Here is a 16,515-nt window from a genome sequence, read left to right on the forward strand (position 1 = left end):
CAGGAATGGCTCTTTCTAAGCACAGGTTTGGCAGGTAAAGAGGTCAAGCCCAGGAAATGGATCTCACCTGGATTTTAGTGCTATTTTCTGTGGCACCTGGTCCCTTTTATTACAACCATGGCACACCCTGACCTCACGCAACCAGTGTGAACCACACGTGGATTCAGTGAGCGAAGCCACATGTCCAAAATCACATGTCCAAAATTTGCCTTCTGAAGTAATTCAACACGTTTTGCCTTCCCAGTCTGATAACATTTCCAGCTCCAGCTCCACTTTGTTTCCCGCTGTTAAGTGGGCTTCTATCCCTCTGTTTTTATATCCAGTCCCATGACCAAGGTTACAGCACAAGCTACAAGTTCCTTCAGCAAATAAATTTAACACATCTTCATTTGGAAATGGATGAGGAAACTATCTGCCAGCAGCTTTTGCTGGAATATAGCTGGGTTATAATAAAAGTATTAAAGTTGGAGATGGTTTATAAATCATTTTCCAGAGGCTGGGGGGGGGAAGTCTCCTCTGAAATATCTTCTGAATCATGTGGAAGTTAACACTTTATCGATTGGTGTCACAGAGTTGCCAGACAGATGTTCACTGAGGGACATGAACACACAAAAATGTGCTGCAGGGTGGCTGCACCAGGGCTGAACACCCCCAGCAGCCTCTCCTTGAGCACCAGTCACCTTTAAGAATGACATTTTCTCCTCCATTTAAATGCTTGTGGATAAAGTGCAAAGCAAAGAAGCAAAGAATGCTCCTTTCAACATCTTTAGCTCTGTCTCTGTACTCAGGCCTGCCGCACATTACTCAAGTGGGTTATTAAGCAAGCAGCAATGGTCCTGCACAGTCTGAGCTTTGGACAGGTCTGTACAAAATTAAAGAACCACCCTGAAATTCTTCACAGGTGCCAATTGCTGTGTTTCCCTTTGCTTCAGCACTAATGGCAAATGCTAATTTTTCTGCATGATCCCAGGGAAGTCAGAGCTTCTTCAAAAGAACCTATTTTTCTGATGGTGATATTTAATAATACTGTGATAAAAAAGAGCAGAGACCATTTCCAGGAAAGTGGGTGAATTTGTTCTTGCTGCTCAGTGGAAAGCAGCAAACTCAGGGTGGGCAAACTCCCCACCTAAAATCTGCCCCTGGAACACTGAGCAGAGGAAAATGGGATTCTGTCCCCGAGCACTTAAATCTGCTAAAAATAAGGCAAACTGGTGTCATCACTGGTCCTGACACTTTTACCTCCTTAAAAACTCTGGAAAAACACAAATGAGACACCATGTGCTCTGCCCCATCTGATGAATTAAAGAAGTGTGATCTCCTCCATCATCTAGGGCATGAAAGTAGGTTTAATTGCTCAAGGTGTAATATAGAAGTTTATTAATGTAACTAATGACTATTCTTTCAGGTGAAAAAGAAGAGGGGAAAAGAGCCACACTGAAGGCTACACTGTATTGGAAAAAATGCATTTCCCTTCACACTCTGCTCCTGCTAGAACAGCGAATCATGAATTTTTAAAGGATTTTCTTACTGCTTTTGTTACCATTTTATTAATAGGTTTGTTTTGGACAGAAATTCTAAGGAAAAACAATATCAAGAGGATAGGAATTGCTTTTATTCCAGTCTATCTGGTTCCCATGATGGATGACAGGCAGCAATCTCCCAGCTGTGGCCCGGCACAGGGTTCACCTTGCATTACTAATTTATTGGTTTCCTCATCAGTGCAACTGGGAAACATGTAAATGTACACACCCCAAACAGCAACCAGGAGTGAAGTTACTGCATTTCCTTTCCTCCACCAGCAGTTCATTCTGGGGGCACAGGACCATGAATAAATAGGGAGACTGGAGACATAATCTGTTGTGGTTATACGAAACAAGGATGTTGAAATGAAGGTTGCAACGTACTGCAAAAACACCATATGACTCTAATCAACAACTGAGCCTGCAAGCTACAATTAACCCATCAGCATTATTTATTCAACTTTATGCAACCTCTGAGTCCCAGCACCAGCTGAGAAATACGATGTGGAGAGGGCTCGGCCGCCGAGAGGCAGAGCCAGCGGTCAGCGGCGTCCGAGGCTTTTTCCGGAACGTTTGACCCCGGGCTTCCCAACTGCTCTGACAGCTGTAAATTTAGCAAAGAGGGCAGGACCAGCCATGGGGGGAGAGGCTCCAGACAGAGTGCGTGGTACAAGGCTTCAACCACGGATCACGTTCCTCCTTCTGTGGTGTAATGTGTCCCACACGTCCTGGATGCAGGAGGGAAGCAGGGGACGTGGGGTGTCCCAGTTCCAGGTGTGTCCTGGTTCCAGGGGTGCCTTGCGGGCACTTCCCAGCAGAAGCAAGTTCCAAAAACACCATTCATGGAGAGGAACACACAAGGGGATCCCCCAGTTTAAGGCCACGATGTGTTTTCAGCCATCCCTGTTTCTCACCCAGTATTTATGCAGTGGGAGCTCTTGTGTTTGCAGCAGAGAGGAAATGCAGAAAGCTGAGACATCGCACACAGGAGGTGGAAAACCCAACTCCAGCTCACAGCCAGAGCCCAGGTAAGCTGGGCAGCCAGTGAGCAGCTCTGCTGTTTGCCACATTCTCCAAAGTTGGAGGGAAAAACACAGCCCATGAATGGGCTACAGCTCTGCAACCTCCTTCACCTTGAGATGCGGCAGGAAAAGACTCCAAAGGCGCGGGTGTAAAACAATAGGGAGCAGAGGTAAATCATGAATCACTGAGAGACTGCCTAAAAAACAGCTTTCCTTGGCATTATCCCAAGCAACTCCTAAGGTCAGACCACACATCATTCCTTGTGTCACCTTTTCACACGAGATCATCCAAGCAGCAAAAGGAGGGAAGAAAATAACCCGAGCGAGAGGTGGGACCAGACTATGACTTGTTTGTTAAATTTGGAAGTGATGCATTCTTTAAAAGGTTATGTTCCAGTGACTTACAGTACCAGGTTGACATTCATACACACAAAAACAGTGTTAGCAACATTTATTCCAGCCAAAAAAAACCAGCCCAGTGAATTACAGTCAGTCTCTCCAAATCCCTGCAGTGCTGCAGATGGACACAGCCTCCTCCTCCCCTCCCAGCCCAGGTACGGAGCTGTCACATCACTCCATCACCTAGCAGCTCATTAGTGGGTGTGTTAATTTCTAAATACCTCTTCATGCATCCTATCAGGAATCTTGTGCAAGAAAATACTTCAATACCAGGAAATATGCAAATAGGAATTAAGAGGCCTCTGTGTTCCTAGAAGATGTCACTGAACTGGAGGGAAAAAGCAAATTTTCAGATGAAATTTCCTTGCTTGGGGATTAACTGAACTAACACTCTTTTTTTCCCTAGTAATGGTTAAAATACCTCCATGGTTTCTATTTGCTTGCTGCTGTTGTGCTAGAAACATGTTATTTTTATTTGATTCTAGCCAATATATAGCTCAATTGAATGTTGTTATTCACATCAGAAAGCTGCCCTCTACCAAGTGTTTTATAGACACTTAACATCTGCCAAATTCACAGCATCCAAATGTATTTTTAATGTTACAAATAGGGCTGTGGTCATGATGCTGAGAATTTAATGCTCTGGCCTGGTCCCTGCTCTTGAATACCGAATGTTAATGCTTCTTTCATTTGCTGCCACACTTACAGCTCAGATCAATGAAAATCTAGACCACAACTAAAAATAAGTTCCCATCCCCAATTCTCTGAGGAGCCTCAGCTGTGGAGATTTCAAAGAAACCCTCACACACTGAAACCAGCCTCACAATTTCTGCTCCTGAAACCTCATACAAACGAGTCCCTCCAGAATGAGAAAGGATGGAAATATACTTTGATTCTCAGACTGATTTCATTTCAGAGAAAACCCTTAAGTTTTACAGCCAAGGATAAACCACTGCAGCTGAAGCCTGGGCTTGTCTCAGCACAGGACAGTGCCAGCTGATTTCCCTGAGTAGACAAACCTGAAGGGCTCAGCACCCTGGGGTTTGATTTTAGCAGATTTCTACCCTGGGAGTTCAGTAAATAGTACATAACTACTACAATTGTCACTGAAGGAGACAGTTTTGTGTCATCAGCTCCAATCCCAACCACTCAGGCTGCACAGGACACTTTATATCAGCAGATTACATCCCACACTGCACGAAGCTTAAATTTGCTGTAGCTGCCCCTTCACTTAACCCCAAACTGTGCTTGGAAATCAAACCCCACATTCTCAACAGCTGCACAAACACTGTCAGACACACAGGGTGAAGTGAGAGGTGATTTCCAGGCAGTTCTGGTCAAAACCTTGCAGCTTAACTGCTGAACTGCACCCCTGGGCTGGTCCAGCACCTCTCTGAGCTGTCAGTTTTTACTGCATCGCCCAGCCCTGCACAGGGGCGTCTGCAGCACCAGAAAGGTGCTGATGTGCTGGGACAGAGGTTTGAGTAGCTTTGCTCCAGTGAGTAATTTTACACGGGTTTTACAGTCAGGCACCTAATCTGCACCAGAGCTGTGTGGCCACTTAATTGTGGGAGTTGCACAACCTAGAAAGTAAAGCCTCTGGAGCTTCATCAGGCTTGGCCCTCATGGTTCAGCTTCATCATCACCTCATTGCAGGTTACTACTGGCAGGTGAGCAGCTACAGCCTTGCTCCACACCCAACATTAAACACTATTATCACACAGCAAAAACTCCCCGTGCAGACACTCATTATTCTCTTTATCGATTTCAGAATAGCCAAGCTGTGAGTCTCTGTTGACACCCTGATTGCAGGTGTTTGCTGCACCTCCCTGTGCCCAGGACACACCTTGTCCTGCAGGGCCTTGGATAACCGAGTGCCCCTGGCAGTGCTGCTCACCCTCACTCCATGCTGGAGCTGCCTGGGTCTGTTTGATCAGAGGGAAAGCACATTAAATTTACTTGGGAAGTCTGCAAATGACTGAGGGACTCCCGCTGATTTGTGTACTGATGTGTTTGCACACTGCAGTCGGTGATTATTTGCAGTATCAGAGCCACATCTGCAACAGCAGAGCTTGACTTCTGTGGGGGGTAAGTTTAGCAACAACTTGAATGACATCAGATTTTGCAAGGTGAATTCAGATCCGTGTTCATATGCTGGTTTGAGTTGGAGTAGAGTTAATTTTAATCACAAGTATGGGACTCTGCCCCAGCCAAAACCAACACAGGTTGAGACCTTAAAGGCAAATATAAATAGGGGGAAAGGACAACCACACCAGGAACCCTCCAAGCAACCAAACCTCCAACCCTCCAAACTGAATTGCTGTCAATTTACCTGCTGTAAGCATGGAAGCAACACAGCTGGAATAAACGTGACCACACACCAATAATGTGAGACAACAACATCAAAAAAAGACAAAAAAGGGAAAAAAATAATTTTAAATATCCACAGCGAGACACAATCTCCTCCCTGTTGGAATTCTATTTTCAGGCTGGGTTTCTTGCTTTGTTGGCATCAAACCCACACTTGACTGGTCACAATGCAGCTTGCACTGCCTTCAACACCACCAACACCAGCACCTGCCTCTTGCCAGCACCAACACAACCCCACTCCCAGCCTCAGGCTGCAGGACAGGCACATCCCCACTGAAGCACAAGGCAAGCAAGCTCAGACTTGCTTCTGCCTTGCAGCAGATGGCAAAAGTTATGCCAGAATGAGAATAAACAGCACTACTTCTTGCTGGCATGCCATTCACCTGAAACCCTGTTCACTGAACGTGTTCTGGGCTAGAACAAGCTCAGTGTCTCTACAAGGGAAGGACATTGTCCAGCTGTCACAATTCACTAGGGAAATGACTCTGAATGAAACTCACTTTTGATTTATTTTGGCAGCTCAGCTCCTGCTTATTATTCATGGGTTACAAAAGAATATTATGGGACTTTAATCACTCAGCTGGAGCCTTACAGAATCTGTGTCACGACTTTTCATAAAATATATAAAGTCACACAGCTTAAAACGCCATATTTAACCCCAATCCATTCACCATCTTAAAAGGCATTGAAATCTAACACAAGTCATATTTCCTATGCTCACACTGCAGAATAATGACGCATTCATTAAAAAAATCCAGGAGATAAAGCTTAGCCAGGCAGGAGAGAATGAATAGAACTGAAAGATGGTGCTTACAACATCAGGGATTGTGACACCAAATAGCCCCCAAATATTTCAGAGACTTAGGTTTAATTAGTTATTAAGAGCTTATGACAGTCAGCGCTGTCCCAGCAGCAGGGGCACATCAACACCTTCCACGTGAGCCAAACCTGGGCACTGTGACCAAGGCAGCAGGACTGGAATTTGATTGCTGGAAGTAAGCATGTGTTTAAATAAATAAACAAATGGCAGGAAGGAGGTAGGAGATCTGCAGGCACTGACTGCCTCAGTTCAGCGGGAAACACAACCTGCAGCCTGAAAAGCCACCCTCACACAAGGGCCTGCCAGGCTGACACTGCCTGTACCCAGCCCTCACAAAGCTGAAGGGGACAAGCCACTGACTGGCTGTCACCATCCACCAGCTGCCCTGGGGCTCAGGACACTGCTCAGAAAAGCAGCAGAGGACCCCACTCCCACTTCCCTCTGCAGCACCTGCATCCCTCTCTTCCTGTGCTCACTGTCCATCTTCATCTCCTCCTTCCTTCCTCTATTGATTCTCCAAAGTGTTTCCTGATCTCTATTTAAAGAAGAGAAAAACCAAAGGAGTATTTAATGTACTTCCAGCTATGACCTTGTCAAACCCACAACCTGTGGGCATTTTTCTCTGCCAGACACAGCCTCCTCCTTCCACAGGCTTCAACACTGCCAGACACTGCAGCACACCCAGGGCAGGGCAGGCAGTTGGAGTCTCCCCAGAGCTGCAGAGCCCAGATGTTCATTTTCCCATGCCAGGAGAAAGGACAGCCCTGGCTGACCAAAGGATGGGATGGCCAATTGAACTGTCTGGGCTCAGGCTGGACAGCAAGGATATATTCATGTTATTTGACCACAGCAGCTGCCATCCCTTCTCTTGTACTGCTGGAGTTATGAGAAAGAAAATATATATCACTGTTTTCATGGAGCAAAACAAAGAAGGAGCCAACCAAAGCAATCCAAGTTATCAGCCAGTATCTTCAGCCATGATAAACATCCAAAGCTTTTCCCAGCCCAAGCACATCCATTTGCTCTTCTAGTTAACACCTAACTTTGTTCTAGCACTAATTGAGCCAGACCCTAATGGAGTCAGACACATTAAGCAATAAACCCCATTTTTCTTTGAAACACAGTCCTTACTTGATGCAACTTCAGTCATTTAGGCATGTTGTGTGCACAGGGCAGGAAAGGGAAGATGGACCAGAGATAACAGAAAAAAAGTTTGTTGGGCTTTATTCAGATTCAAATCCATTTGGGATCTTGGGACTCCTCTGGGGCTCTCAATTCTTTCCAATATGGATTTCAGCTGAATCTACCTCACCTTTACCCACCCATGCACCTCATCCTGGTTGCACAGACACTGTCAAGGGTTAAACCAGCAGCAAATGCAGAGGCTACTTATTACAAGGACAAAAGCCTGATAGGTGAAGCAGCTTCAGCCAAACAACCAGTAAAGGCATGTCAGCAACTGTCAAAAAAATTACAGGCAGTCCATGCAGAAGCTCCAGCAATAAACACAGCTGAGGAGTGACACACCAAACCTTACGGAGTGCGTTAAACGCTCCGTGGAAAAATCTATGGGAACTTTTTATACTACACCCTAGGGCAGAGAGGAAATTATGCCACAACTGGACTGCAGCTCTCAGCAAGGTCAGCCCACACTCTGGGTTCAGCAGCAGCAGCTCTGAGAAAAAAACCTCACAGAGGAAAAATCGCATCGTGCTGGCTCCCTAGAAACTGTTACAGCTGAACCACAGCAGCTCCTGCATTCCCAGCCTCTCCCAAGGCATCCAAAATAGTCCAAGTCTGGGACTCCCAAGGAAAATTTTGTTACGCCCTACAGAGGAATGTTCCACCCACGGCTGTTGTTTCCTCCCATAAAAGGACCATTAGTGAGATAATTGCTGAGGTTCAGGGCATTGTCTGCAGATTTTACTGAAATATCGCACCAGGAAGGGGAAGCCAAATGAGCCAGACTATTTTAAGGCTTTTGCATTTGGAGGAAATTCTAGGGCAAAATTTCAAAAAGGCAGATGCTTTGAACCGAGAAACGCTATGCTTTGTGGAGAAGGGGGCATTCATGTCTTTAGAGCTGCTTAACTAACCCTTGTGGGGCCACATCTATTTGATGGCCTTTATTTTTAGACTCAGAATCTGTTTTTTCAGACACCTTGCTGCTAATTTATTCACACACATGTACGTGAGCAAGACTGCTTGGGGAACAGTTTAAAAGCTGACAGACTATAAAAAGCTACTCTTACATGAAAATTTCTTACTGAAATGCCTTCTCATAGCTACAACTCACCTCAAAGCCCTGCTCCATCATCTCAGTAGGCAGGAGTGTAATCCCAAACATTATCCCAGCCCAGACAGGACAGGAGACTCCATCACAGGGAGCACAGCAGCTGGATCTGCAATTAGAATTTTGGACTTCCTATCCCTAAGGTCTCTTTTTCCTCAGGGAGCACGGAGAGCGCATTTCCATAGCTGCACACTCCATATTCCCCACTGGGTCAGACTGGGATTTAGATTCTTCTGACTGGGACAAAAATGCAGCACTACCCAGATTTGTCTCTGCTGGCAGCGCTCCCTCGCCATCAAATATCAGCAAAACGTTATCCTGCTCTCAAAACCAAGGCTGGGCTCCCCTCTCCTGGACAGCTGGGAAGGTGCAGCTCTCCACAAGGCTCCTCCACAAGACAGGGAAAGCTCTTTGCTGGGCTCAGTTGGTAAATAACCCAAAAAATCCCCTCCAAAAAAACCCCAATCTGCCAAGGCTGATAACCTCAGCTTGTCTTTTAGGAACCTGCCTGGATCACTGGTCTCTAAAAAAGAGACTGGGGAGGCTGATGGTAAACCCCAGTAATCTGGGCAGCACATGAATCAGGCGGCTACACAAGATTCCCAACCATTTTTTGGGCAGTTCTGGCTGACAGGAGATGGGAAAGCCAAGGCTGAGCTTTCCAGGTGCTCCCTCACCTGCAAGGGCAGCACGGACAGCTGAGGGCAGGGACTCAGCAAAAAACCCCCTCCTGGCTTGCTTTGACTTAACTTTTTTTTTCTTCTGCCACTGCATCCAAGGTTTGTATTTCCTTTGGAAGGAAGTCAGAGACTGAAAGGATGTTTATTCAAACTCTTATTTACCCCTCAGACAAGGACATCTCCAACACAACGCAGTCAGGCAACGCTGGCAAACACAGTTTGTATCAGGGGTTGTTAGGAGAGAATGTGACTGAAGGGAAGAGGTTTTTGCAAAACACCTTTCAGGCCCAATCCTGCAGTTAAATACACAGGATCCTGATCTCCCACTGAAATTCAAGCAGCCACAAAATCAGAGTTCAGATGCACTTTTATTTACGGCACAGGCTTTCAAAGAGACCATGGATTGCAGTGCTCCTCTTGGATCTCAGTGTGCCAAGGGATGGAAACCAAAAGACAGGAATTTTCCAAAAATTTCTGGCTTTTCCAAAAGCCAGCCTGCTGCAAGTACTGTGCACTACAGGCTGTAGGCATCTCTTATGGTAAGAGTTACAAATGGAAGAAGATTAGAGATTAAACTTATTGATGTGGATGCTTTTAAGCTTTGTTTCAAACCTCTTGCAAAAGCTGGTTGCCAACTGTTTCCTTACTAATCAAGGGTGGCTTGCAGTTGTGGTTATGATGATAAAATGCAATAATGATTTTCATCCTGTGTTGCCTAAGGGAGAGGCTCACAGGGTGACACTATCTATCCATGTGGATGTGTCAATCCCATTCTGCAGGGGAATACTGGTCTCGAGGATACAAGTTTCCCACAAATTTAGTAAGAATACAAGATCAGTAGAAGGAAGAACTTAATTTTGCTGTGGGACCAAATTACCAGAGAAAGTAAGTAAGGGAAGCAGCAGCACCAACTCCCTTCCAAGCACAGAACTGATTTGCCTTAACAGCACCTTGTTTTCAGTTGTTTCAAAACAATTTCTTATCATGCACTGGAAAATAAAACCCATCCTTTCCAAGTGGGAGAAGTCAGGCCTTCTGCTCTATAAAAACATTTCCAAGTGTCCTTGATTCCTCTGAGAATATGCTGGTAAAACAAAGGCCCTTTTCAGCACAGGAACAGGCAGCTGAAGCTGGGAAACAAGGTTTTCACCCCCACAATCTGCTATCAACAGGGTGGTCATGTGAAAAGGGCTGCCTCACTCCCCCACAGCACCCAGGATACTCAGGGAACACAGTGCAGGAGTGACAGGAACAGCAAATGTTTCTTCTAGGTTTCCTCTGATTCTGGGGTGACAAATCCTGCCACTCCAACAGTCTGGTTCCAGCAATTCACATAAAAAAAATGCATATCCAGGTGGGAATGATGGGCTTGGATTAGAAACATAGAAAGAAAAAGCTCACAGCATTTCAGAATCAAACTGTTTTTCTTCCCAGAGAAGTAACACTTTAAATAATTGAATGGTTTCAGTATTTGTCAGGATCTCAAAGTAAGAAACAACAGTTGTGCTCCTGGGAGATTGTCTGGCCTCAGCCCATGCAACTGCAAGCCCTGACATCTGTCTTAAAGTTTGCTTCTACCTTACAAAGCAGCAAAGTGAGGGAAAACAGGAAAATCCACACTAAATCCAGGAACATTTGTGATTAACTGAAACATGTCCTGCGTGGACACACGTGCACACCTGAAGGTTTTTACTTAGTCAGGAGTTAAACAACCAAACTAAAGGAAGGGCAGCACAGACAGCTCTGCCTTCCTGGTGCTTCAGAGCAGGACACAGTGCAGGTCCATCTGCACATGCCTTGGAGAACTTCAAGGGGATGGAAGAGTGAGAAAGCACAGACACAGGACAAAGCTCTGAACAAAGCTTGCCAATCTCCACGGCACAGAGATGCTCCTGTTATCCTATGGGCACAGCTGGTCATGGCACTGCTTGTGTTCATCCCTCTCTCCAAGTCCTGAGGCACTCCAGGCAATTCTCACCCACAGCTCTTCTCAATCCCACTCTTTTTTGGTCTTCTCAGAGGATTTATCTTCTCAAATAGGCCCAAAAGGCTACAACAGCATCAGCTTTCCAATCACAGACAAACTCTCCAAGTACTGCACAAGTTTCCAGTCCCTCCTCAATTTCTGTAATTGCCTCCCCACTTGATTTCTTGTCTCATTCCTGCACAGTAATTACAGGCAGCACCACTCCCAGGTAAGCCACATCCTAAGCACATCCCCAGTTTAATGGCAATACTCAGACATCCGTGATTAAACTACTTCTTCTAGGAGAGATGAGCATCTCTCATGTTTTTCTAAAGCAATACAAAAGCACAGACAGGTCAAATAATTCACTCGAGGTCACAGGCTCTGTGGTAGAAATAGGATTAGAAATAGATACCAATTGCTGTGACAGCAAGGAGTGGAAAACAAAGAGTCACTACCCCATGCCAGTCTTAAGTCTGATAGTAAGAAGTCACTGAGGAACCTTGACTGATGGTTCAAGGTTCAATGTTCCTGCTCTAAAAAGGACAAGAAATGGAGCCACACCAGGTGACCCCTCAAAACCAGCTGACACAGGGGCCAAGCTGAGCACTCTCAATTCCTGCAGCCATGGCTGTGCTCACCAATACTGTACTCCCAGCAAACACATCTGTCAGGCAAAAAACAAGTGAAAACCTGAGGGCTGAACAGGAGCTGCAAGAGGAAGTGGCAGCCAGTGATCAGCACAGAGACCAACAACTCGGGACCCTTCACCAAACAACTCAGAGAAAAGGACAAACAGCCTTGTCTTGGCCCCTACCCAGGGGGTCAAATGTACTCATACCTATTCAGTGCTGCTCGTTTTACCATCAGCTTCAGAGTGGCACACAGGCCTCCTGCTTTTGATCCTTAAATCAATTCCTCATTCACTTCCCTTCAGAGGGTGAGGGGAAGGCAGGTCAGAACAGCTGCTGAGTGAGCAGCTTGTCAGTGTAAGAGGCACAGAAACATCTCAGTAACAACAGCAGTGGAGTTTTGCCTGTCAGAGCCATTCCTCAGTGTGGCAGCCCAAGCTGGGAACATTCCTGGCACTCCTGGCTGCACGTACCTGCCTGCCATCCTGTCCCACGTTGGTCTGTCCCCTCACCACAGTTCGAATGTTGTCATCCAACCTCCTGCAGAAAAGAGCCCCGAGTGTCAAACCCAGTCTTTAAATGCCTGACCCAAACAACTGGGGGAATCCTGAGAGCTACAGAACCAATTTAAAGTAAAAAAAGCTGATACTACCAAAGCTAAACGCACTATTTCCCCCCTCCCTCTCTGTTCCATGTCACTGTCTTGCATAATTTAAAAGTCCTGTTGCAAAAATAAAAATCCATTTCCTAATTTAACCAGGGTTTCTTGCATTCCTGTTCCCTTAAGCAATATTGTCAGCTCTCCCTTGTCTGTTTGCATTTCAACTTCCCACATGTTGAAGTGCTGTCTCAATCCTTTCATGTTGGCAATATCAACCAGCACAGAAAATTTAAGTATTTCATGCACACTTGTGTTTATTTTGTACTTTTAGGGCCAATAATGACAGTTCAAAAATACATAGTGAGTTTTTACAATTTATATTCTTATCCCACAAACAATAAATTCTTGGCAACTGAGTCTTTTGGGTAGTTTGCTCTCTCAGCCTTTAAACTGTACTAAAATTTGGTACTTTTTGATTCTTAGTTGTTTTTCAAAGCTGCACTTTGCAATCCATCAGCTTAAAGAGCCTGAAGGGCACATATTATACAACAGAGATGAAATATAAAGAATTATAATAATTGTCTCTGTGCCACTATTAGACACCAGGCTGATCCTATCCACGCCTTTTAAGTGAACTAAATCCTGTCAGCTGTAGCACAAAAGCTGCATTTATGAAACCTTGCTGACAATCAGACCAGGCCACCTGAGATGCAATGAAACAGAGAAATATTTACCTTATTTTCAATCTGATTTTGTTCACGACCTCATCAATGTTTGCCAAAGACTGGAAGACAAAAAAAAAATCAGAGAGAAGTGAAATGGTGAATGTTTTACAGAGGAATACGTCAGTTGTGATCCCAAACACTTCATCACACGGGGCACTTGAGGAAGAGGAGAGCAATGGCTTTGTTCTACAGGTGGAGGAACTGAGACACAACAACTCAGCTGCTTCTGTGTCACATCATAAAGAGCAGAAAAACACAGCTCAGGGCTTCCCCCATGCCTGAGCTCTGCCTTGCTCTTCGTCAGCAAAACTGTGTGACAGTGACCTCCAGTGGGCAGTGGGGATGGGGACAGAGCCTTTGCCTTTGGGTGAGACCCCCCTGCAGAGCCCAGACACGCAGAAAATAGGCTGGAAGGAGATGCAGTGAAGGCACTGCGGGGGAAACAGCTCCTCACTGCTGGCAAGGGGAAAACAGCCAAGCCACACCACCAGCAAGAGCTGCAAGCCAAAACCACCAGTGCTGCAGAGGATCTCAGACACGGTAAGTGTTGGAGCAGCCTCCCAACATAAACTTCAGCTGTAGAAACATCTCTGTTTTGCAAGAGGTTAATCCAAAACTCCCCCTGGAGCTGAAGTTGGGAACACAAAGGGAGGATGTGGGCCCACAGCAATCTCATTCTTTAAATCTCAAAAGAAACAATAGGGCTCAAACTCTCCTGTGACATTGTACAGGCAACACCCACCTGATCCGGCTGAAAACCCCAGGAACTCACCAATGTTTGGCACACAGCAAGTTAGGAAATTTACTCCATCTAAATAGAAAACTGATTTATTTCTACAGATCAAAGCAGGGCTTTAACTGCAGCAAGCACTCTGGGTGGAAAGAGACCACATAATGACGGCAAACCCAGTGAGCCGCAAATTTAAGAAGGGATTATTGTTATAGCTTTATTTCCTGTGCTAGTGTTTTAAAAGAAAAGGCTTTGGTACAGGTTTAAACACTACTTTGGTCATTTGCTATCAGGTTAACCTCATAGTAAAGAGTGAAAGTAAAATCTGATAGTAAAAAGTGTGAAAGTAAAGTCTGAGAGTACTTGGAGCATCACTTACTTGCTCAGTGGGAAAGAGAGCATTAATATACTCCACAGCATTGAAATCTGCTCTGTCCAGTGGATCTTGGCTGGGAAATACCTGGAGAGAGGGAGGAAAACAAACACTGTCAACAATCTCCAGTAATTTCTGTAACTTTACACAGTTTCTACTACTTTTAATTCCTTCAACACCTGCCTCCAGTTGTGTTTCACAGCATTTCTCTAACAAGTGGCCAGTCTCCGCCCAGGAGTAGAACAGCCACATGCTCTGCAGGGCTCTGACCTCCCAAAATTCCTGTGGATATCAGCCTGGATAAACACAGATAATTTACACACACGATTCCAATACAGACCTGGCATGATCCACGCAGGAATTCCCAAGACACACGAGCCATTAATCATGTATCCCAAACCATCCTGATGCTTTTGCTGTTGTCTGGGAGCAAACTGAGGTTCTGGCCTGCTCTTGGCAAGAGCTTTGCCAGGCCCCATGTGACAGAGGGTTTGCTTTCCACAGCCGTGTAATAGGAAACGTGATGAATTAAGGAGTGGTTGTACGAGTTCTCTGGAGACTTAGGTTTGCCACTTTTCACAAAAGATGGAGAGAAACACAATCTGCTGAATGATTTGGGAAGGAGGAAAGAGCAGCTGTGGTGCAAACAGATGTCATCTCTCCTCAGAAGCTCAAACAACACGAACACGACTGCCAGGCTTTGCTTTTTGTCCCCACAAAGTGTGGTGCTTTCCCTTCTCTGCCACCATACTGAAGCTGTGCCCCATCCCTGCAAGGGTTCAAGGCCCACTTGGATGAGGCTTGGAGCAACCTGGGATGGTGTGGAAGGAATGAGGTGGTCTTTAAGGTCCCTTCCAACCCAAAGCATTCCATGATTCTGATATTTGTTCCACATTTACAGAGCCATGAGCTCTGCACTCCATGGCCAACACCTCACCTGGCAAAAGCAGGGCTGACCCCTAGCATCCCCCTGCTCACTGAAAGCCTTCTCACCTGGGCACATGAAGCATTGATGCTGTTTTACACATTCTGCATTGTAAAATCAGTGACTTTGTGAGATAAAAGCAAATTCTGCCTGAACCAGCCCTCTTGGGCAGCTTTCCCAGTCACTCCTGTAGACGAGGAGAAGCAGGCAGCAGTTAAACATGCATGAGGTCGTGGTGAGTGAGGAGAATGCTCTGACATCACCCCACTGTAAGAGCACAACTGCAGCATCACACCCAGCCTGTCCTGCTCATAACTCACACTCAGTTAATCCCCACAAACCCCAAATCTCCACAAATATTAAGAGCAGATGAAACAAGAGGCGAGATGTGAAGATAAAGGCTGGTCAGGAACTCCACTCAAACTGCAGATAGAGATCAGTGCTGCAGGCAGCTGGAGCAGCTGCAGGAGTTGTTACTCCCAGGAGTTTGTCACAACCTATTAATTAGAAATGCCACCCCAGGTTTGGTGGGGCACCAGTTCTGCCTGTGCTCCCCACCCCACTTCCGGCAGGGCAGCTGAGCCAGCTCTGCTCATTTAACCTGAACTGGGCAGGTTTTGCCCAAAACTGGTTCAGGAACACTGATAGGAACAACGGGATTACTGGGTCAAGAAGGGCCAGTGAGGAAGTTGGAAAGCAGCAGGTGGTGTCATCCTCAGCATCTCCCAGTGCTCAGGATGTGAATGTTTTCCTACAGCTTTACTGCCTGTTAAAATAACTCAGCCAGGCACGTGGTGGATCCTCCACTGTTCAAAACCTCATAAATGCAGAGGATTCTTCCTCTGGATAGGCTCTAGGCCCCCTTTAGAAGCTGCCATTTAATTTACCAGTTCCCAAGGTCTCCCCTTGCTCTTCGACAAGAGCCACCAAAAGTGACCCACAAGCCTCAACACTCAAGAAAGCGCAAAAACTTATTTGAGTGATGCTTTGTGAGATGGCTACTGCTGCTGCCCAGGCTTCTGTGACAGGGAAGTTGGCCACAGGTTGGCTGCAGGCAGTGCAGGCTCAGTCACAGAGGACAAGAGTCGTGGTTTTACCCTGGGTTCTCACGGGATTTTGATGGGACTCTAAGTGCCAAGAAGGGTTTCAAGGAACACTGGAACACAGAATCATAGAATACCCTGAGTTGTGGGGACCCACAAGGGTTATGAAGTCCTGCTCCTGGCCCTGCACAGGCACCCCAACAATCCCACCCTGGGCATCCCTGACAGCGCTGTCCAAACGCTCCTGGAGCTCTGGCAGCCTCGGGGCCGTGCCCATTCCCTGGAGAGCCTGGGCAGTGCCCAGCACCCTCTGGGTGAAAACACCCTTGTGTATTCACCCAAAGCCAAACCAAGACATTTCGATCATCCTTATTTCAACCGAGCCCGGTCACTGGGCTGCACTGGGATGCTTTCCA

At 46.1% G+C, this 16,515-nt stretch overlaps 1 protein-coding gene across 2 annotated transcripts in view; it reads right to left on the reverse strand.

The window, feature by feature from the left end:
* VPS53 (VPS53, GARP complex subunit) overlaps positions 1-14,887 on the reverse strand; it is a 59,809-nt gene extending 44,922 nt beyond the window's left edge. Inside the window, exons 1-3 of one of the 2 annotated variants that reach the window (XM_017730986.1) lie at positions 14,138-14,887; positions 13,038-13,087; positions 12,176-12,242 (exon numbers count right to left, since the gene is read on the reverse strand). In XM_017730986.1, coding sequence (XP_017586475.1) covers positions 12,176-12,242; positions 13,038-13,087; positions 14,138-14,383 — 363 coding nt within the window. In that variant the 5' untranslated portion in view covers positions 14,384-14,887. Of the gene's footprint in view, positions 1-8,427; positions 8,534-12,175; positions 12,243-13,037; positions 13,088-14,137 lie in introns of those variants that run through there. The other variant, XM_017730987.1, reaches the window with a different exon arrangement.
* Between the last annotated feature and the right edge of the window lie 1,628 nt (positions 14,888-16,515).

The sequence above is a fragment of the Corvus brachyrhynchos genome, unplaced genomic scaffold, assembly GCF_000691975.1.
Source record: "Corvus brachyrhynchos isolate BGI_N302 unplaced genomic scaffold, ASM69197v1 scaffold283, whole genome shotgun sequence".
NCBI lineage: Eukaryota > Metazoa > Chordata > Aves > Passeriformes > Corvidae > Corvus > Corvus brachyrhynchos.